General features: G+C 37.7%; 1 protein-coding gene across 1 annotated transcript in view; it reads left to right on the top strand.

Annotated features, from left to right (window-relative positions):
• The window catches only part of TMEM26 (transmembrane protein 26), a 66,304-nt gene that overhangs the window by 37,151 nt on the left and 5,969 nt on the right, over positions 1–23,184 (top strand). Inside the window, exons 4-5 of the mRNA XM_065922397.1 lie at positions 3,140–3,360; positions 22,085–22,161. Of these exons, the coding sequence (XP_065778469.1) occupies positions 3,140–3,360; positions 22,085–22,161 (298 nt within the window). The remainder of the gene's footprint in view (positions 1–3,139; positions 3,361–22,084; positions 22,162–23,184) is intronic.

Raw genomic sequence — 23,184 nt, 5'->3', positions numbered from 1 at the left:
CAGCTGGTGGGAAGGTTTTGGGTTTTCTTCCTTAGCCACACTGTCCCTGGGTTTTGATTGTGGTTTTATTTCCACCTCTACATGTGGGTCGTCCTCTGAGGTTTGCTCCTGAGCCTGCCCTGGAGGACTCGTGTTTGCCCCTTTGAGGGCTAGGTGTGGAGGTGGGGCAGCTGCTTGGGTTAGAGAGGTTCTGGCAGCACCAGGTACTCAGGGGAGTTGGTGGCTAGGGCAGCAGGAAATATAGTGCTCTAGAAGGGTATGGCAGCCAGTCTTGGCCAATAGGCTCCAGTATTCTTGCCTGGAGAACCCTCCCCCACCTCACCCTGACAGAGAAGCCTTGTAGGCCACAGTCTACAGGGTTGCAAAGAGTCAGACACTACCAAAGTGAACCTGTGTGCATAGACACAAGACTTTGTTTTGCCTGTGGAAGCTCTGCCCCAATGAGAGTTGAGCGTGAAGGTGGCACCACTGCTTGTCTTGTGGGGGCCCTGGCAGCACCAAGTGTGCAGGTACATGGATTGCCTCTGCCACAGGAGTTATGGCCCTATCAGAGTTTTTTTTCGAGCTTCTTGTAGCTGGTGATCAGAAGGCCTCTTTGACCAGTCTTTCTCTGTAGCTCCACTCGTTGAGGTACTTAGAAGGCTCTCTTGCCTGGGGTCCTACTCTGTAGTTCAGTGCACTAGGCTTTAGAATGGGCCAGCCTCTCTATTGTTCAGCTGCAGATGCTGGCTTGTGGGGAGAAAGAGGCTATGGTGATGGCTCCACCCACTATGCATGACTCAGCAGCATCGCCTTGCTTACGTGGCTGCCTGGCTTTCCTCTACCGGCATTTCCCACCATGATCTCCTACCTCACATCCCCTCACTCTGTCTTTCTCAGTCAAGAGCAGCCCTTGCCCTGGGATTGCTCCACAATCCCTAAACTCCATCTCCCAACTGCTGCACATTCGAGGGGACCAGCATTCCTGTCTGGAATGTATACATTCCTGGGGTATGTATGACTGCAGGAAGGACTCTCTGATTCTCTTTCCATTTAGGCTGCCACAGATCAGCTGTTTCACTCTCAGCCTTAAATGTTTCTCCTCTGACTCAGACGATTGCCCCAATGTGGGGATTGAAACTGAACCCCTGCTTCAGTTCCCCCACCCGCCGAGGGCAGGTCCAGTCCTATTAACATTCCTATTTCTCCCCCTAGTTCCTTCATCCTACGGAGTTTTGTGTGGTTCTATATATTCTTTTCCACTGGTCAGGTACTCCTCCTGTCCACTCTCAGCTGGTGTTCTGCATGCACTTCTGTGTCTGAAGGTGTATTCCTGATGTAGCCATGGAGAGAGATGTACTGTCCACTTACTCCTCTGCCTTCTTGATCTCCTCTGCCCTTTATATTTTTAGGTGCTTATATTAACTTTAGGGAAGGTTTTCAGCCAAAATAGAAGCTCTTCTTTGTTCTTCCCGTGTTTGATATTTGGCAAACTAACTATGGCCTATGAGAGACTCACGGCCAAGGCTCCTTTCACTGAACTGTGTTTTCAATCGTAAGATAGGCTATTGATTCTATTGAGCTTAACAGAGCTAGCTTTGGATTCTAATTCAACCTTCAGTCACAGCTTATCCATGTCACTTTGAACAAATCAATCTCACTGCCTCTCAGTTTATCATCTGGTAATTGAAAACATTAATATTTACCCTGCTAGCATACATTCCTATGCCCTAGGTGGCTCAGTAGTAAAGAGGAGTGCCAAGCAGGAGACATGGTTTCAATCCTTGGGTCAGGAACATCCCCTGGAGAAGGAAATGGCAACCCACTCCAATATACTTGCTTAGGAAATTCCATGGACAGATGAACCTGGTGGTCTACATTCCATGGGGTTGTGAAAAAGTCAGACATGATTTAGCAACCTAACAGCAACTACTACAACATGCATCCTGTAAGAATTAAATAAGATGTTTGGAAAGACTCATGAGTATTTCCCTGGTGGCTCAGTGGTAAAGAGTCCCCCTGCCAATCCAGGAGCCATGGGTTTGATCTCTGGGTGGGGAAGATGCCCTGGAGGAAAAAATGGTAACCCACTACAGTATTCTTGCCTGGAAAATCCCATGGACCAAGGAGGCTGGAGGATTACAGCCTATGGAGTTGCAAGAGCATCAGACATGACTTAGTGACTAAACAACAGCAATGAGAAGAGTCATAGAAGACATATAGTGAAATGTGCAAATGAAAGAGTATTGATCTTCTTGCATGGCTTCAATCAAGTTAGCATACTGACATATTTTTCTCTCCCATTACCTTTCCATTTGACCTCAGCACATGATCATGAGGGGTAAATAAATTTGTAGAAATGTAGTTAAGTCACTTGTATAAGTCAGTTGGAATCACTGTCCATCCGCTGGAGATCTACACCCCTGTAGTCTTTAGAAGATCATACCCTATAACGCCAATAAGATATTGCACACTAGATGTTAAGTGGGCAAGAGATAGTATTTGGAATACATGAATGGGATGGAAATTTTCTCCAGAGTCCAAGAATAAGGGCAGAAGAAATTTGGTTGCTTGCTTATAGATTTTTAATAATATATTAAATGTTCAGAATAAAAATAACCTTATAATTATTCTCTTTCTTTTAGGTAATAAACATCATATATTTTCTCCTTTGATAGTGTTTTAAAGTAATAAAAATCAAAGGAGAAGATCTGTACCATGCTGAAAATATTACCAGTAAATTCAAATTTGAAATCTATAAAGAAAAATATAGGAATTAAAAAATTTTAATATGGAACTTTAAAAATGTTTCTATATATTATACTTATTACAGAGACTGATGAAATAATACAAGAACTTGTCTGTGAAAAGTTGCAAAATTAGCATTTAAAATATCATAACTACAACCTCACTAGTAAGTAAAACATTTAAATTACTTTCAGTTATAAGGCTGCCCCATTTTAAAGAGACATTAGCATTTTTTCTTTTTTAGAAGATTGTTCAGCTAAAAAGAGTTTTACTTTCTTTAGTAAATGAAGAATCGTTTTCTGGAAATGCTCTTCCACAAAAGCTGACTCTTCATTGAAAACCATGGTGAAAAAGGCCTCTCTAAGGTTCTAGTTCATAATCCCTCTGTCTGCATAACATTTCTGTTTAACAGGCCAAAGTTTTTGTAAATAACTTATCTACGGTATGTGAGAAAGTCTGGACTTTGGGACTCCATCAGACATTCCTTCTAATGCTAATAATTGGAAGATGGCTTCTCCCCATTGGAAGTGGGATCACTCGGGATCAACTCTCTCAACTTCTCCTTATGTTTGTGGGGACAGCTGCTGACATATTGGAATTCACAAGTGAGACCCTGGAAGAAGAAAATGTGAGGTAAGTAGGCCCTGCAATGAAAAGACCTTTTCAAGGTCAGGTCCACACACCTGCTTTTTTGTTCTATTATTTATATTTTGCATTAATAAAGCTTTTTCAGTATATCATATGTCCAGTGGTAGAATCATAGAATTTGTTGCTTTTCAGGTATGTATTAGGTACCAGCACCCCAACGTGCACACACACACACACACACACACACACACACACACACACACATGTATACACATATCTGGGTTTCCTATATGGCTCTAGTGGTAAAGAACCCGCCTGCCAATGCAGGAGACATAACAGATGCCCGTTCGATCCTTTGATGGGGAAGATCCCCTGGAGAAGGACACAGCAACACACTCCAGTCTTCTTGCCTGGAGAATCCCATGGACAGAGGAGCATGGCAGGCTATAGTCCATCGGGTTGTAAAGAGTTGCACATGACTGAAGGGATCCAGCCCGCACACATGCATATACATATATGTATGTATGTATGTACCATATATATGTGCTATGTATATATATAGAAGTTGCGTATGAATATGTAGAGAAAGTTGTGTGTGTGTTACTCAGTCATGTCTGACTGAATATGTAAAGGACGTTGCTGCTACAGAAAAAAAGGCAGATAATATTTTCCATGGGTAAGAACAGAGAAGCTCTGCCTGTTTGCATGACCCCAGGTTAGGTGAAGCCATGGTTACCTGAAAACCATCCCTGGCTCCTCTTTCACATTCTCAAGTGTCCAGGAATACAGGCAATCTTCAGTGTCTCTTGCAGAGCAGAGCTACCATTCCAGGAAAGTACAGGGAGGAGGCATGGAGGACTCTCTCCCCTAGCTGACTGAGGAATTTATATTACCCACTGTGAATGGAGAATGGGGCAGATTAGGTTTTATTTTCCTAAATTTTATTTTAATCAGTTTTGTTCGAAGTGCCCAAAGGCTATCTGGTATAGATGCCTATAAATTAAAACTTATTGAGTTGGTACTTTTATTTTTGCCACAAGCAAATAAACCCAGAATCCATGATCACATCTGTTTATGGAACTACTTTCTTACCTTTAGGGATTTAAGTCTCAGTGCCTGAATGTACTTTCAGCTCAGGTTGTTATGCACTATGCTATAAAAATAAATTGCAATGAGGCTGGCTTTTAATGCTACCGTTTACTTTATGCTGTTTCTCAAGTAATGAAACATAAAGCTGAGCAAAATACACTAACCTACTGAGTAAACTTAATATCCCAGTTATAGTACAAAGTGTATCATTATCATAGGTTACCTTTATATGATCATTTCCTGTTCCATTTATACTGTTTTCTCATATCTTAAGTAGATATAGAATTTTAAAAAGAATTTAGTCTAAGTTGATCCATTGTCCTCAAAATGCTGATTTTATTTTTTAAAGAATATTTACTTAATTTGCTGTGCAGCATGCAAACTCTTAGTTGCAGCATATGGGATCTAGTTCCCTGACTGGTGATTGAACCAGGCCCCCTGCATTGTGACCGAGGCGTCTTAGCCACTGGACCACCAGATGTGTCTCCAAAATGTTGATTTTAGCTTTGCAGCTTTAATACCTTACATGTGGCCAGTGCTTTACATTGTGTAACATATATTCAGACACATTAGAATATTTATAATGCAGTAGGTTACAAGAAAAACATTAGAAAAAAATCATGACCAAGCATATAAAAACAACAAATAACTACAGGCACCACACAACTAACTATACCTATACTTCCCAGGTGGCACAGTGGTAAAGAATCCACCTGCCAATGCAGGAGGTGCAAGAGACACAGGTTCGATCTCTGGGTTGGGAAGATACCCACAGGAGGAAGGGGCAACCCACTCCAGTATTCCTGCCTGGAAAATCCCATGGACAGAGGAACCTGGCGGGCTACAGTCCATGAGGTTGCAAAGGGTCAAACACGACTGAGCACACACACACACACACACACACACACACACACACACACACACACAGCTATACCTATATAGAAATAAACACATAAATGCCAAATATCTAGGGAGATGCAAGGGATATGAGGTAGAAGTGGGTGGGGGGTGGTCCAGGGAGGAATACGTTTTGAGGGACTCATCTGATGTTTCTCACATCTTTATGAGATGAGTCCCTCATAAAGATGTGGGACTGTCTTAATGCTCAATGGTTTAGGCCCATGCACAAGTGACAGCAAGAGGCATTTTATAGGTCAGTTTGCCAATAGATGTTGAATATTAAATAAGTTAATGACTAAAATGTCAATCATCCAAGGCAGTTTAAAAAACACTCTGAAAGTCATGAGAGAGCATTCATTCACCAACTCTTGACTGATTAGTGTGGGCCAAAAGTGTGCTACTGGAGACTGCGGAGCTAATAGGGAGCAAGTGATGAACCAAAGGATACACAATCCTATCCTCACCCAGATAATTTCAATTCAGCATTTTCTTCTCCCACCTGCACATTCATCTGAGTGTTTTATAAATCTTTTTACTCATTCTAAACTTAACACCTGTCCTGAGAATACAGCTGACTCACCTCTGCTCAGGTTATTGTGTTTCAGTTTCTTTTTGGGTTTCATGATCTCAAATGAAATCAGTTTATTTTTAAAATTTTTTTTCCCATTTATTTTTATTAGTTGGAGGCTAATTACTTTACCATATTGTAGTGGTTTTTGCCATACATTGACACAAATCAGCCATGGATTTACATGTATTCCCCATCCCAATCCCCCCTCCCACCTCCCTCTCCACCCCATCCCTCTGGGTCTTCCCAGTGCGACAGCCCTGAACACTTGTCTCATGCATCCAACCTGGGCTGGTGATCTGTTTCACCCTTGAAATCATTTTATTTTTAATGTAATTGCATTGTGTCAGAGACTTTCTGTGGTTTCCACTGCACTCCTGCATATCTCCATCACAACCCAAAGTCTACAAAATCAAGGCCCAGAAAGAACTGAAAGTTTTGATTCCCACCTAAGGCCCACCTCCCAAGTTCTGACTTCATCTCAGGTCCCATACTGTAGGAATAAACACCTCAGGTTTCCATGTTTTCAAAGGAAAGACTTAAACTCTCTCACTGCAGCATAGCTTTCCCCTTTGGCCTCAAAAAGACAATCACAAAGCATAAATTTAATATACTTGTAAAGGATGTTTCCATGTAATATAGAAAAGAGGGTTACTTCATTATAACCTACTTAGCATCACTTATTATTGCAACATTTTCTTTTCTTTTTTATTTTATTCTGTAATTTGAGTTGACAGGTTTAGGAGAAAACCTGCAATGATGTCTACATCACAGTGATGTCTACCTCTCTTTCCTGCATCCTGGGTAATACCTCAAATCCAGTTTTTTGTTTGTTTTTTATTTAACCTAAATCAGTTTCCTTCCACATACCTACACAAAGTTCATCTTTCTGATTCTTATGAATTTGCATGGACTCATGAGATATTACAAGTTTTTTATAAGAACTTCACTTTATACAACACAAAATGCATCTATTATAATTCTATAGTTCAGTGATAATTTGAAACTTATAGACTTGTGTAACTATCACCAGAATCCATACCCCTTGTGTCTGTTTGCAGTCAATTCTCACTCCCACTGTCAACTCTAGGCAACCACTGATATGCTTTATATCGCTATAGAAATTCCTTTTCTAGAAATTTCATGTAAATGGGATCATAAAGTGTATGGTCTTTGTGTCTGACTTTTTCACATAGCATAATGTTTCAGTGGTTCGTTCCCATTGTTGCATGTATGGGTCGTCAGGCTCTGTTCTAATAGCTGACTAGTATCCTATGCATATAGCACATTTTATTTATCCATCCTGTAGTCAGTTTTCTTGCTATTGAAAATGATATTGCTATGAACAGTCAGTTACAAGCCTTTGAATGCATCTGTTTTCATTTCTCTTGTATAGATACCTAGGAATAGAATGACTCAGTTTTATGTTAAGTATACATTTAACTTTTTAAGTAATTGCCAAACTGTTTTGCAAAATGACTATTTTTTATTGTTGTTGTTTAGTTGCTAAGTTGTGTCCAACTCTTTGCGATCCCCTGGAACTAGCCCACCAGTCTCCTCTGTCCATGAGATTTCCCAAGCAAGAAAACTGGAACGGGTTGCCATTTCCTTCTCCAGGGTATCTTCCCAATCCCAGGGATTGAACTTGCATCTCCTGCATTGGCAGATGGATTCTTTTCTACTGAGCCTCCAGGGATGCCCCCCAAAGTGGCTATACCTATGTAAAAACACTCCCACCAGCAAGGTGTGAGAGTTCCATTTTCTCAACATCTTCACCAACACATTTTTTTCAGTGCTTATGACTATAACCATTCTAGTGGGCTCATAGTAGTATTGTATTGTGTTTTTAATTTGCATTTTCTAAATGATTAATGAAGTGGAGAATCTTTCATGTGCTGATTAGCTTTTCATATATCTTCCTTGGTGAAGCATCTGTTCAAATTTTTGCCCATGTTTCACTGGATTAAATTTTTATTGAGTTGTCTATATATTCTGGTTACAAGTCTTTTATTAGATACATAAATGTAAATATTTTTCCCAGTATATAATTTTTTATTTTTTAATGCTGTCATTTGAAGAACAGTTTTTTTTAATTTTGATGAAATCCTATTTATCATTTTTTTCTTATATGTAGAGCTTTGGGAATCATAGATTCTAAGGAATATTTTCCTCATCAAAAATTAGAAATATTTTTCTCTAATATTTTGACTTAATTTTTGTGTGTCTTGAGGTAAGAGTCTAAGTTCATATTTTGTCTTGTTTCATTTTATGTTTTGGCATTGTCCCAGCTGTAATTTTTGTCCCAGCTGGGACCAACTGTCTCAGCACCATTTGTTGAAAACATTATCCTTTCCCTATTAAAATGACTTGGCGCTCTTTGTCAAAAATCAATTGACCACATATGTAAGTTTTCCAGGACTTTCTATTGTGTGTCTATCTGCTCTGTGTGTCTGTCCTTATGCCAGTACCACATTACTGTGATTACTGACATTTTATGATCAGTTCTGAAACTAGATACTCTTAAGTTCTCTAACATTCTTCTTTCAAAAAATTGTTCTGATTTTTCTAGGTGCTTTGCAATTTCCTATAAGTTTTATTATTAGCTTGTCAAATTCTAAAAAAAAAAAATCCTGCTGGAGGTTAAATAAGGATTGTATTAAATCTAAGCCTCAGGCTTCGCTGGTAGCTCCAACAGTAAAGAATCTGCCTGCAATACAAAAGACCCAGGTTCAATCCCTGGATTGGGAAGATGCCCTGGAGAATAGAATGGATACCTACTCCAGTATTCTTGCCTGGAGAATTCCATGAACAGAGGAGCCTGGTAAGCTACAGTCTAAGGCATCACAGAGTTGGACATGACAGAGCAACTAACACCATGACTGCTATCTGTTTATGAAGAAGTGGCATCTTTATAATATTAAGTCTTCCAACCCATGAATGTTAACTATGTCATCATTTATTCAGATTTTCCTTGATTTCTTTTAGCAATGTTTCGTAATTTTCAACATATATAGGTCTTACACCACTTTGCCTAAATTTATTCCTAAGTATTTTTTCTTTTTGATAGAATTTTTTTCTTAATTTCTTAATATCATTTTCATGTTTTTATTACCACTACATAGAAATACAGTTGACTTCTGTGTAGTAATCTTGTACCCATCAATCATGCTTATTAGTCTTGTAGACTCCTTAGGGCTTTTTACATATAAGAGAATATCATTTGAAAGCAAAGATAGTTTTGATTGTTACTAATCTATATGCCTTTTATTTCTTTTTCTTGCCTTATTGCTGCAGCTAAAATTTCTCATACAGCGTTGAACAGAAGTATGAGTGGGGACTTCCCTGGTGGTCCAGTTCTTAAGACCATGGTTCCACTGCAGGGGGTGCAGGTTTGATCCCTGGTTGGGGAACTAAGATTCCACATGCCATGAGGCATGGCCAAAATAAATAAATAAATAGGAATGAACTTTTAAATCTCGAAGGATAAGCATTCTGTCTTTCACTTAGGATGTTGCCAGCTGTAGATTTTGCACAGATATTTTTATTAGATGCCCTTGATCATTTAGAGGAAATCCCTATCTAGGTTACTGAGAGTTCTTTATTTCTTCTGTTCTCTCTCGTTTTCTTTCTCTCTCCTTTCTTTCTATGGACATTTAATTTTGTCAAATATGTTCCTGTTTTTCTTATGATCGTTATGTGGTGGTTGTTCTTTGTTCTATTAATATAGTGTATTGCATTAACTAATTTTCAGATGGTAAATCAACCTTGGCTTCCTAGGATAAATATCACTTGGTTATGGTGTATAATCCTTTCTGTAGCTGTTGAATTTGGTTTGCTGCTGCTGCTACTGCTGCTAAGTTGCTTCACTCATGTCTGACTCTGTGCGACCCCATGGACGGTAGCCCACCAGGCTCCCCCGTCCCTGGGATAATCCAGGCAAGAACACTGGAGTGGGTTGCCATTTTCTTCTCCAACGCATGAAAGTGAAAAGTGAAAGTGAAGTCGCTCAGTCGTGTCTGACTCTCAGCGACCCCATGGACTGCAGCCCACCAGGCTCCTCCGTCCATGGAATTTTCCAGGCAAGAGTACTGGAGTGGGGTGCCATTGCCTTCTCCATTTAGTTTGCTAACACTTTGTTAATCATTTTACATCTACATTCATAAAACACACTGTCTTTTAGTAATATGTTCAAATGGCGTTTTTCCTGGCTTTGGTATCAGGGTAATAATCCCTCAATGAATATCTCAAGGATCACTCCTTTATTTTCTGAAAGACTCTGTATAAGACTGGTGTTATTTCTTCTTTAAATATTTTATAGAATTCACTTAAGAAGCTGTCTAAGCCTATGTTTTTCTTTGTGGGAAGGTATTTATTACCAATTCAATATCATTATTTCTTATAAGTCTCCTCTGTTATTCTGTTTCCTCTTGGGTCAAGTTTTATTATATTTTACATTTTAGGATTTCTTCCATTTTATATGTTTATTTTTCATATGAAGCTGAACATACTGTTATTCCTTTCTACTTGTGTCAATTCCTGTAGAGTCACTTATTATGGTCCTGCCCTTTTCATTCTGAGTTGGTCGTTTGTGTCTTCTCTATTTTTGATTAGACTTCTCAATTTCCTCTGTCTTTTAAAATAACTGATTTTTTATTTCACTGATTTTTTTTCTATTATTATTCTGTTTTCTATTTCATTGGTTTGTGTTCTGATGTTTTAATTTTTCCTCTCTTCTGCTTGCTTTGGATTTAATTTGCACTTCTCTTTTCTAGTTTCTTAAGATGGAAGCTTATTGATTTGAACTCTTTCCTCCTTCCTAGTATGGTATTCAAAGTTATAAATTTCCCTCTAAGCACCAGTTTATCTGCATCTCATAAGCTTTGATATGTTATCTTTTTTTGTTTAATACAATTCAAATTATTTTCCAATTTCTCCTGTGAGTTCTCCTTTGACCTCTGAATTGTTTAGAAGCAAAGCTATTTGATTTCTGTATGGGGACTGCCTAAATATCTTCTTGCTTTTTTTAATTTTAATTCTGCTGTAGTCTGAGAATATACAAAATTAAGTGTTTTAAGATATCGAGACTTATCTTGTGGCCTAATATACAACCTATCCTGGAGAATATTCCATATGTGCTTGAAAAGAACATGTTGCTTGGTTGAGTGTTTTATAAATTTAAATAATGTCAAATTGGCTGATACAGTTCTTCAGGTCTTCTATATCCTTACTGATTTTCTGCCTAGTTGTTCTATTAGTTATTGAGTGAGGCATTGAAATCTTCAACTCTGATTGTTGAATTGTCTGTTTCTTTTTTCAGTATTGTCAGTTTTTACTTCATGTATTTTGAGGTCCTGCTTTAAGATGTGCAATTTTTTAAAAGTTCTTCCTGATATAGTAATTGTTTTTCATAATGACATGTCACTCTTTTTCTCTAGTGATATTTCTTGTCTGAAAGTCTATTTTGTCTCTCATGAATCTAGGCACTCTATTTTATGACTATTGACATGGAATTTTTTTTCAAGCTCAGTATGTTTATGTATCTAAACTGTGTTCTTTATATACCACATATACTTGGAGCTTGCATTTTCCTTTCAGTTAGACGATCTTTGTCTTTTAATTGGAGTGTATATTAATTTCCCAGGGCTGCCATAACAAAATACCACAAACTGGGTGGCTTAATCTAACAGAAACTTGTATTCTGGCCTCTGTCTTCACACGGTATTCTTTCCACTGTGTCTGTCTGTGTCTCCAATTTTCCCTCTTTTTTCTAGGGAAATCAGTCATTGGATTAGGAACCATGCTAATCTGTTATGACCTCATCTTATTTTGATTACATCTGCAAAATCCCTACCTCCAAGTAAGATTCTGAAGTCTAGGTAGATACGAATTTGGGGAGACACTTTCTAAGCTTTTACAAGGTGTTTAATCCATTAATATTTAGTGTAATTACTGATGTGGTTGAATTTATATCTGCCATTTTGCAATTCATTTTTCTCTACATCTCATTTCCATTTTATTCTTATGTTATTTACTGCTTTAAAAATATATTCAATGAACAATTTTAGTTCCTCTATTGATTTTTGTATTGACGTTAAGTAGGAAAGACAATGTATATATTTAAATCTTCACATTCTAATAGTTCCATTTCTTCCCCTTCTTTTTTACTATTATTCTTACATATAAGTCACATCTTTATATGTTATAAACCAAACAGTACAGTTTTATCATTACTATTATATAGATTAATTTGTAAAGAAATTAAGATATGATTATATATTTATAATTCACTTTTATTTAACCACATATTTGAAGATGTTCTTCATTCCTTCTTGTGGAGTTGAATTACTTTCAGTGTCATTTTCTTTCAACCTGAAAGACATCCTTTATTGTTTCATCTAAGGCAAATCTGTTAGCAACAAATTCTTCTTGTCTTTGGCAGAAATGTGTGTATTTTTTCTTCATGTTTGAAAATAGTTTCGTTGTATACAGATTCTTGGTCAATACTTTTTACTTTAGCATTTTATATGTATCATTCCACTTTCTACTGACCTTCATTATTTCTAATAAGATGTTAGTCATTGTTTTGTTGTTACCCTGCACCTGGTCTTTTTTTTTTTTTTTTTTTCCTGTTTTCAAGAGTCGGTTTTTCACTTTGAGTTTTGAAAGTTTGACTGTGATGTGTCTAGGTTTGGATATCTTTGTCTTTAATCTTCCTACGACTCTGTTGATCTCAGTTCAGTTCAGTTCAGTCGCTCAGTCGTGTCCAACTCTTTGCAACCCCATGAACCGCAGCACACCAGGCCTCCCTGTCCATCACCAACTCCCGGAGTCTACTCAAACTCCTGTCCATTGAGTCAGTGATGTCATTCAACCATCTCATCCTCTGTCGTCCCCTTCTCCTCCTGCCCTCAGTCTTGCCCAGCCAGCATCAGGGTTTTTTCAACTGAGTCAGCTCTTCGCATCAGGTAGCCAAAGTATTGGAGTTCAGCTTCAACATCAGTCCCACCAGTGAACACCCAGGACTGATCTCCTTTAGGATGGACTAGTTGGATCTCCTTGCTGTCCAAGGGACTCTCAAGAGTCTTCTCCAACATCACAGTTCAAAAGCATCAATTCTTCTGTGCTCAGCTTTCTTTATAGCCCAACTCTCACATCTATACATGACTACTGGAAAAACCATAGCCTTGACTAGATGGGCCTTAATAATGTCTCTACTTTTTAATATGCTGTCTAGGTTGATCATAACTTTCCTTCCAAGGAGTAAGTGTCTTTTAATTTCATGGCTGCAATCACCATCTGCAGTGATTTTGGAGCCCCCCAAAATAAAGTCTGACACTGTTTCCACTGTTTCCCCATCTATTTGCCATGAAGTGACAGGACCAAATGCCATGATCTTAGTTTTCTGAATGTTGAGCTTTAAACCAACTTTTTCAATCTCCTCTTTCACTTCCATCAAGAGGCTCTTTAGTTCTTCACTTTCTGCCATAAGGGTGGTGTCATCTGCATATCTGAGGTTATTGATATCTCTCCTGGCAATCTTGATTCCAACTTGTGCTTCATTCAGCCCAGCATTTCTCATGATGTTCTCTGAATATAAGTTAAATAAGCAGGGTGATAATATACAGCCTTGACGTACTCCTTTTCCTATTTGGAACCAGTCTGTTGTCTCATGTCCAGTTCTAACTATTGCTTCCTGACCTGCATACAGGTTTCTCAAGAGGCAGGTCAGGTGGTATGGTATTCCCATCTCTTTCAAAATTTTCCAGAGTTTATTGTGATCTTTTGATCTAGGATATGTAAATTTTTCCTCAAACAGAGGAATTTTCAGCCATACTTTCTTCACGTTTTCTCCTCAATTGTCTCTTCTTCTCTCTGGGACTTCTATCACAAATAGATAGCTTAATTGCATTCTGTAGGTCTCTGAGACTCTATTCATTTTCTCCTATCTATCTGTTTTACTCTCTTGTCTTTAGACTGGATAGTTTTCACTGATTTATCTTTCGGGTCACTGATTTGTCTACCATCTCCAGTATATATGTAGAGTCAAATTGCAGAGCTCACCTAGTGAAATTTTCATTCAGTTCCCTTATCTTCAACTCCAGAATTTCTATTTAAGTCTATTTTTAGTTTATATTTCATAGTTCAGTTATTTATTTGTTTAATCATTGTCATCATGTTTTTCTTTAGTTTATGGAACATAGTTTTCTTTCATTGTTTGAGGATATTTATTATAGTTGCTCTGATGTCTTTATCTAGTAAACCTAACATCTGGACCCCATTAGAGTTAACTTCTAGTGATTGATTGATTGATTGTTGTTGTTTTCTCCTGAGCTGAGTCACACATTCCTGTTTCTTTGCATGTCTCTTACTTTTTTGGCTAAAAACTAGACATTTTATATTGTGCTGCAATATATTATCTTCAGGCTTCCCCATATCCCTCAGGCATCTTCTTGTTTTTGTTGTCTCAGTAAACTGCTTGAATTTATTCTGAGGATTCTATCTTCCCTTGGATTACAGGCACTGATGTCTCTGCTTGATCTTGCTTTGTTTGTTTTTATTTCTTACTTTTGTCTTTAGCATGGCTATTAAAGTCACACCTATAACTGCACAGTCAATGATTTGAGCAGCGATTGTGATCAAACATCTTGAGCCTTTTTATTTCCACCTTCCATGAACAAATGGATCTTTGTATGAACTGGAAAGCACATCAAAGTTTTCATATTTATCTGGTTTCAAATCTTTACTGACCCTTCTTGGATCATTTCTGCATATGTCTGGCATACATGGAGATGTTACCTAGCCCTTCTCTGGCTCTCTTGTTTCCGGAATTTCCCCATTAAATTTCAAGTTAGTCAACCACTCACCCCAAGTGGGACTGCAACCTAAGTAAAGTAAAGTACCAAAGTTTTGGACTTCTCCATTCATTTCCAACCAAATTTGTTACCTTCACTGAGCACACCTTTTACCATGGGATTTCACACTCCACTCCAAATCAAATCAGTATACTCTGATTACAAGGAGCTTCTGGTTTTCATTGCCAAGCTCTCTCTGTTGTAAAAACCACTACTCCTTTTGACCAAGACAGTCTTAACATTTCCCTCATCTTGACTAAACTTTAAAAAGGTTTATTCCTGAATATAGGCCACTGATTTTCCTTTCCTTAAAGCATTTATTTTAGAAAACTTGGGTCTGCAAATTCTTCCTCCACCCTTTTGAGATGCAAGTCTTTTCTCAGTCTATTTCCAGTTTCATAATATGGCCCAGGAATATCTTAATGATGTAAGAGCTATCCCTTTGAAATTTGATCATCAAGAAAGATAGCACTTCTGTCTCCTAGACTCTTTGAGATGATAGGAACCTAACTTAGATCAGTGCCAATTTCCCTCTTTAATGTCCTCTAGTAATTTTCCACTAGTTTACCCCCCCTGTTTAAAAACTCTTCTGCCTTCTGTTTCAATGGGGGTGAACTCAGTCTCTCTCCCTTACTGCAATGGCCTTCAATGAAGTCTTCATTTCTTATTTAATTGTCTGATACAATTTTTCCTTTACATACAAACCTGGAGGGATAAGGGAATATCCCATGGGCAAGAATGTCTTAGATGCTCACTCTTCTTAACTAAAGTTCTACCAGCTTTTCATGAATAAATTGCTCAATTTATTATTAGCCTTTGGTTTATTTCCAGAGATCTGAAGTGGTTGTTTTTGATAATTTTTCCATTGTTATGTATGTTTGCTGGGGATGGGGTTTGATGACCATTTCATTCTGCTACAGTCACCCTCCAACATTTTAATAAGTCTGAATTTCCACATACTTGCCAGCACCAGTTAAATGGTTATTTACACCTTTGGAGATCACTCTGTGCAGTATTTTTTTGAACATAGATCATTTGTTAAAAAGAAAAACAAAATGTTCCTATAGCCTTATTGCAACTTCACTATGAATATTTGACCAAACAAAGGAGAGTTTTTCTATGTTCCCACTGTGTGTTCTTTTAATTTAGCTGTTTTTGCTTGGTGACACATTTCTTCCAAGTTAGATTAATACTTCATTTCCTTTCTTTCCTTCTCTCTCTCTCCCCTTAATTTTTCCCCTCCTCTGAAGAGCTTGTTGGATGCTTTTTAAAAAACTAGAGCAAGTCTATCCACTGATTATCTGTTATTTACAGAAGAATTTACACTTCCAAAAAGACATAGTCAAGCAAATTAGCATTGCATGAAAACACACCCTTACACGTGCATAAAAAATGAACTCAAAATGCCATAAAGACAACTATAAGACAAGACACGATAAAACTCCTAGAAGAGAACATAGGCAAAATGCTCTGCAACATAAATCATACCAATGTTTTCTTAGGTCAATCTCCCAAGGCAATAGAAATAAAGACAAAAATAAACAAATGGGAGCTAATCAAGCTTACAAGCTCTTTTATAGAAAAAAGAAGCCATAAACAAAATGAAATGACAACCTATGGGATGGGAGAAAAGATCAGAAAACAATGTGACCAATCGGGTTTAATTTCCGAAGTATACAAAGGGCTCACACAACTCAACAACGTTAAAAAAAAAAAAAAAAAAAAAAAAAAAATGAGCAGAAGACCTAAATAAACATTTCTCCAAAGAAGACATACAGATGGCCAATAAGCACATGAAAAGATCCTCAGCATCGCTAATTATTGGAGAATGCAAATCAAAACTACAAAGAAGTATCATCTCTCAGTGGTCAGAATGGCCATCATTAAAAAGTCTAAAATAACAAATGCTGGAGAGGGTATGGAGAAAAGGAAACCCTCTTACACTGTGGTGGGAATGTAAATTGGTGCAGCCACTATGGAAAACAGTATGGAGGATCCTCAAAAAATTAAAAATAGGATTGCTCTAAGATCCAGCAACCTGGAGGAAGGCATGGCAACCCACTCCAGTATTCCTGCTTGGAGAATCTCCATGGACAGAGGAGCCTCGTGGCAACAGTTCATGGGATCACAAAGAATCAGACATGACTGAGTGACTAAGCACAGCATGATCCAGCAGTCTCACTCCTGGGCATACATCCAGATAAAATTATAATTCAAAAAGATACAGTGCACTCCTACATTCATAGCAGCATTATTTACACTAGCCAAGACAGGGAAATGACCAAAATATCTATTGACAGTTGAATGAATAAAAAAGATGTGGTACATGTATGCAATGGATATTACTCAGTCATTAAAGATGAATGAAATAATGCCATTTTCAGCAACATGGATGCAACTAGAGATAATCATACTAAATGAAGTAAGTCAGAAAAGACGTATCATATGACACCACTAATATGTGGAATCTAAAGTGTGACACAAATGAACCTACCTACAAAGCAGAAACAGACTCACGAACATAGAGAACAAACATCACTGCCAAGAAGTGGGGTGGAGAAGTGATGGAAGTTGGAGTCTGGGGTCAGTAGATGCAAACTATTACATATAGAATGGAGAGACAACTGGTCCTACTGTATAGCATGGGGAACTACATTCAATGTCCTGGGATAAACCATATGGAAAGGAATATAAAAAAGAACATATATATATATATATATATATATATAACTGAGTCATTTTGCTGTCCAGCAGCAATGAACACAACATTGTAAATCAATAAACTTAAAAATTAAAAAAAAACTAGCAGTGTATGACATTATTTTTAGTTTTTCACTCAATAGTTTTAGTGCACTGATCTACCAAACGTCAGTCTTTTATCTTCCTAAGTTTTCCAAGTAGAGAAGTAATACTCACATCTATAATTATACTTCAAAAGATCTTTTGTCTCTCTATGAATAGAGTCCATTGTCTGCTTGCATGCTTCTCAGCTGACATTTATGAAGATAGATTACACATGAGAAAATGGGGCAAGACAAGTGGGGGAGACAATTACACAATAGAGACAATGTTGGATAAATTCATTCCAAAATTCCTTCATAAATTTGGAGTGTTTGCCATTTAAGCTTAGTGATGTAATTATATTTAAGCATTTAACCTTGCTGAGTAAATTTTACTGCCTGAATTCATAATGCAAATTTGCACCAAAGATTTTCTGATCATCTTTTCAATATTTATGTTTGAAAGCTTTACTAATACGTTTGTCAATACCCACATTCTCCCATATTGCATGTGCTCAGAGAATACTTGCAAAAGATGTATATTCAGTATCATAGAGTTAGAATCTTACTTAGGGTCAAAGTCAGTTTATTATTTATCCCTATTTTGTATAATAATGAAATTAAAACACAAAGTGTTTAAGAAGTATGTTCCCATAATAAAAATACTATTACTACTACTAATAGTTCAGTTCAGTTCAGTTCAGTCACTCAGTCGTGTCTGACTCTTTGCGACCCCATGAATCGCAGCACATCAGGCCTCCCTGTCCATCACCAACTCCCCGAGTTTACTCAAACTCATGTCCATCGAGTCAGTGATGCCATCCAGCCATCTCATCCTCTGTCATCCCCTTCTCCTCCTGCCCCCAATCCCTCCCAGCATCAGGGTCTTTTCCAACAAGTCAACTCTTTGCATGAAGTGGCCAAAGTACTGGAGTTTCAGCTTCAGCAGCAGTCCTTCCAATGAACACCCAGGACTGATCTCCTTCAGGATGGACTGATTGGATCTCCTTGCAGTCCAAGGGACTCTCAAGAGCTTCTCCAACACCACAGTTCAAAAGCATCAATTTTTCGGCACTCAGCTTTCTTCACAGCCCAACTCTCACATCCATACATGACCACTGGAAAAACCATAGCCTTGATCAGATGGACCTTTGTTGGCAAAGTAATGTCTCTGCTTTTTAATATGCTATCTAGGTTGGTCATAACTTTCCTTCCAAGGGTGATGGATAATATTTATCTCTTGCTGTGTTCCAAGCACTGCTTTAAGGGTTTTGGTTGTGATAAGTTATTTAGTCTTTACAATAACACCATTAAATAGAGACTATCAATATCAGGATTTTATAAGTTTAGCAGTGGCAGTCAAGAGAAGTTGTGACAGTCTCAAGGTTACCTAGTAATATAAATATATACATATATGTGTGTGTATATATATATATATATATATATATATATATATAAAACTTGTAGCACTCAACCATGCTTAGTCTGTATCATGTTCTGTTCTGAGAGGTTTTTTATATGTTTAACATATTCAAACAACATGTAACACAACTATCAAATAAAATCCAGTAGCTATTATTATTGTCATTGAAAGTGGGTGAACTAAAGCAGGAGATCCCTTGGAGAAGGAAGTGGCAACCCGCTCCAGTATTCCAGCCTGGAGAATCCCAAGGACAGAGTAGCCTGGCAGGTTACAGTCTATGGGGTTGCAAATAGTCAGACACGACTTGACTTAGCAACTAAACCACCAAACTAAGGCACATAGGTGTTCAATTATTTGTCCATATTCATGTGGCTGGTAAATGATTGGTCTGGGATTGGAGGCCCACGTCCTGCCTTTCTGGTGAGGGTTAGAGCTGATGTTTGAATTCTGGCAACCCAGCACCAGAGTTCATGCCTTACCATTTCTTTCTGCTGCCTTGCAGACAAAATTGCACATGAGGTTTTTGGTAGAATTATTGAAGTCTGAGATGAGAAGAAACTTCAAAAGTGACCATCTATGGAGAAATCTATTTTACATCTCTTGCAAAATCCTCTCCAAAATGTTCTCAATAAGTTTTTGTCCAGACTTTCTTTGAACATTTTCACTAATAGAGAATATACTAACCCCAGGGGCAACTCATTCTATTTTGAGTTAATGTTATAAGAAAGTACTTTCCTCTATTGTGATGAAATTTGGATTCTTATAGGTGCAGCTAAAATCCTTTGAACCTGAATTGGTTCTCTGAAGTCACAAGAAATAAGTTTAATTCATTTTCCAGATGATAACTCTTCCAGTTTTTAAGGAATCGTCTCTGGTTTTTAGTTTCATGATCTATGCCATGTCTAACATGGCTCTGAGCTCTCTCACCATCCTAGACTCTCTCCTTTGGGTCAAAGACATTTTAAATATTCCTCCTAAAACATGAAGGCAGCACATAATATTTCAGATATACTCTGAACACTATAGAACAGAGCAGGGTTAAAACTTTCCATTTTCTTCGTGGAAATACTATCACGTAAAGGTTAAAAGAGTGGATGCTGAAATCACTGGCCAAATAGGGATCATAAGTGTACCCATTTGTTGAGCTGGTATGAGGATTAAGTGTGACTGCAGAGTTAAATACTTAGAAAACTCCCTGGCACATAGTATGAGCTCAGAAACTGCAGGTAAGGTTTTTTAAAAATCCAGGCACTTATTGAAGTTCTGCTAAATATAGACATTGACACTGCAAAGGGAAAATTATTGACCATATTCCCCAGGCATTTTCATTTAAAATTCTTGACTTATACTTTTTGGGAAGTGATCTATGATTGCATTTAATTTTGGAAAATAAAAAATTATGTCACACTGTGGACTCATAATTAGATAATAGGAAGGGAAAATCCTTGAGCCTTTTGAATGGCTGCTATGAAGTGCCACCTCTTCTATTCTATTGAAGGTCATCCAGTTACATCCTGTCAAGATCTCTGGGGATCCTGGTTGTGTCTTCTGGGGTATTGGTTTCCAATCCAACCTCCAATGTCATATGTGCATAGGAGAAGCCTTCCATCGGCATCAGCAACCAACTCAGGGATGAAATGTGAAGTGGAACAGAATCAAAAGCAGAGCCTGCAGCGACCCGGTAGAGAGCTTCCTTTGGGGAGTCATTTACGCAGTTAGGAATCCACCTAACTGTACTCACACCCAGAACATTTCTTCATCTTGCTAATAAGAACACCATGGGAGGCTTTTTCATGAGCCTTGTTTAAATCCAAATGTCTATTATTAATTTATATATCATTACCTGCTTAGTAATCCTAACTCAATTTTTAAAGAAAAGGAGAGAGAGAGAGAGAGAAAATAATCTTGGATGAGTGCTTTTGTTCTCAGGAAAGCTGTGGTGATTCCTAGTAATTACTGTTCTCTTCAATACAGGCTCTCAGAAATCTTTCAAATAACCAGTTTTATAATCTAACCAGGGATGAATAGTAAATGTGCCTTTATAGTTCAAGATATACTTTTGCTTCATTTTGAAAGTTAAGACCTCATTTTTTTGTCACCAATCTTGTCTGCACCATTAACTGTCAGAACAGATAATGATGGCTTAGAAATCTCATTTACAAATTCTCTCAGAGTTTTGAGATCTAATTTTTCAGGACTTCAATACTTGGAGCATTTAAAAACATCCCTTACAATCACCTCATTGAGTTTGGTTTCAATTACTCTTCCCTGATGTTTTTCTATCCCTCTCCATTCTGGAAATCCCTCTTGACAGAGAAGTTGGCAACAAAATCTATTATTACACCACTAACCTCAAATTGATAACTTCCTTTGGGTTTTTGCTGTAAAAGAGTGACTTTGATTCTTCTTTCATATTCTTTATGTTTTTGTAACCTCTATTCTTTCTGACTTTAGTCTTTGAGGCCATTCTCCTAGGTCTATGACATCTGTACATTTTCCAGGTATGGATCCTTTTGTACATGCAACAATTCCTTCCATAAATATTTGCTGAGTGACTGTTATTTCCCAGGCACTGTTGTAGGCACTGGGAATCCAACAGGGAATGAAACATTCATATTCCTTGATTCACAACTGAAACATGTTCAATTGTGAATGAAATGATTTACATCCTAGTGTCCACTGTAAATCTTCGATTATTGGATTTATCTTCCCACTTTTTCTCCAGCTGAGGATGGAGTTTCTTTTACGTGCTAAGCTCTTAATTGTTGAATCTCATCCAGCCCTGTTGAGAGGGATTTTTAAGTTAGAGTTTTGGGACAATTTTCACTTTCTCTCCTTGAAATTTCTTGAAATAAGCCCACTGAACTTTCAGGTTAATATCTAACTTTTGTCCTGTAATGCTTCTGTGATTTTGTAAAACGAAATACAGCAATATGGGACCAAGAGGTTTTGCCATGATTCACATAGATGTTGGCACATATGGAAGTTGGGTTTTAAGTTTTGTATTTTTTAAAACTTCTTTTTCATTATTTCACTTTAATCATGCATGGATTTTTCACAAACATCTTGGTGATAACCAAGGAGAAAAAAGAGGAAATATTTTTCTGCATGTGATCATATTTTTCATCGCTAATTTAAAATCTTGTCTACATTCCAGGAATAGTCCTGCCCTGGTCTATTCCATCCTTGTTATATGGACCTGGAGCATGCTACAATTTCCACTTGACCTGGCAGGTAAGTATCTGATGTTTGCTCAGAGAAACAGAAAATAACAGCTCTTGATTATGAAACTCTAGTGAACCTAAGGAGTCATTTGAGAGGACTATCATTTTTTTAAATCACTTTGATATCTCAGTGTTAGAGGAAAAGTGGGTTGAAACTCGGGAGGGCTGCCAGAACGTTCCCTCCGGGTACCTGGTGAACCTGAGATAGTTGAGAAGATAAGAGCACAGACTTATGTCCATTTCATACGGTGGTTCCATCACTTCTGCAAATTAGTTAGGAGCATCCGTTTTTCATCCATGAAATAGGGTTGATGATTGTTGTAGTGAGGGTTGAGTGTTCTTGTGGTGACAAAAGTAAGATGTAGTTTGTAACGATTGTGCTTATTAGCATAGTTACTGGCATTTGATATTTTTAAGGGGTCATTTTCATTCTTTTGTCAGATGTTTGTATTAGAACTTCAAAAGGAATAAGAGCAGTTTCAGGGCCACATGGAAAACTGGATTTTTTCCTCAGTAATGGGTCTTATACTCCCACTGGACTTATTTTAATAAAGACATAACCCCCCTAAGACCTTGCCAGAAGCAAACTGTTTCTCAGGCATTTCATACTGATGATCTAGTGCTGCGTTATCCAGTACAGTACCCACTAGCCACATGTGGCTATTTAAAGTTATTAAAATTAAATCAAATTAAAAGTTCAGTTCCTCAATCACACTAGCCTGCTCAGTGGTCATACATGGCTGTGTTGTCAGCACAGATATAGAATGTGTGTTTTTTTATAATACAGATGGTTTTATTGGACTGCATTGACCTGGAGTGAGCCTATAAATTCTAGGAGCCCTAGAATTTTGATGTGGCAATTCTCCTGGATGCCACTTCACTCTGAATTTCTTGGATTGAATAGTTATATTTTCCTCAAGTCTGATTCCTCTCTTATGGTACCCTACCTAATGACCTCAGGGGTAGAATGAATCTTTGTACAAGGATATTTAATTTTTCTGCATCCTTTTTCGGTCCACTCCTATAGGCACAG

This window comes from Muntiacus reevesi, chromosome 2 (assembly GCF_963930625.1).
Source record: "Muntiacus reevesi chromosome 2, mMunRee1.1, whole genome shotgun sequence".
NCBI classification, from domain to species: Eukaryota; Metazoa; Chordata; class Mammalia; order Artiodactyla; family Cervidae; genus Muntiacus; species Muntiacus reevesi.
The sequence above is the reverse complement of the archived record's forward strand: the minus strand, read 5'-3'. Positions and strand labels throughout refer to the sequence as shown.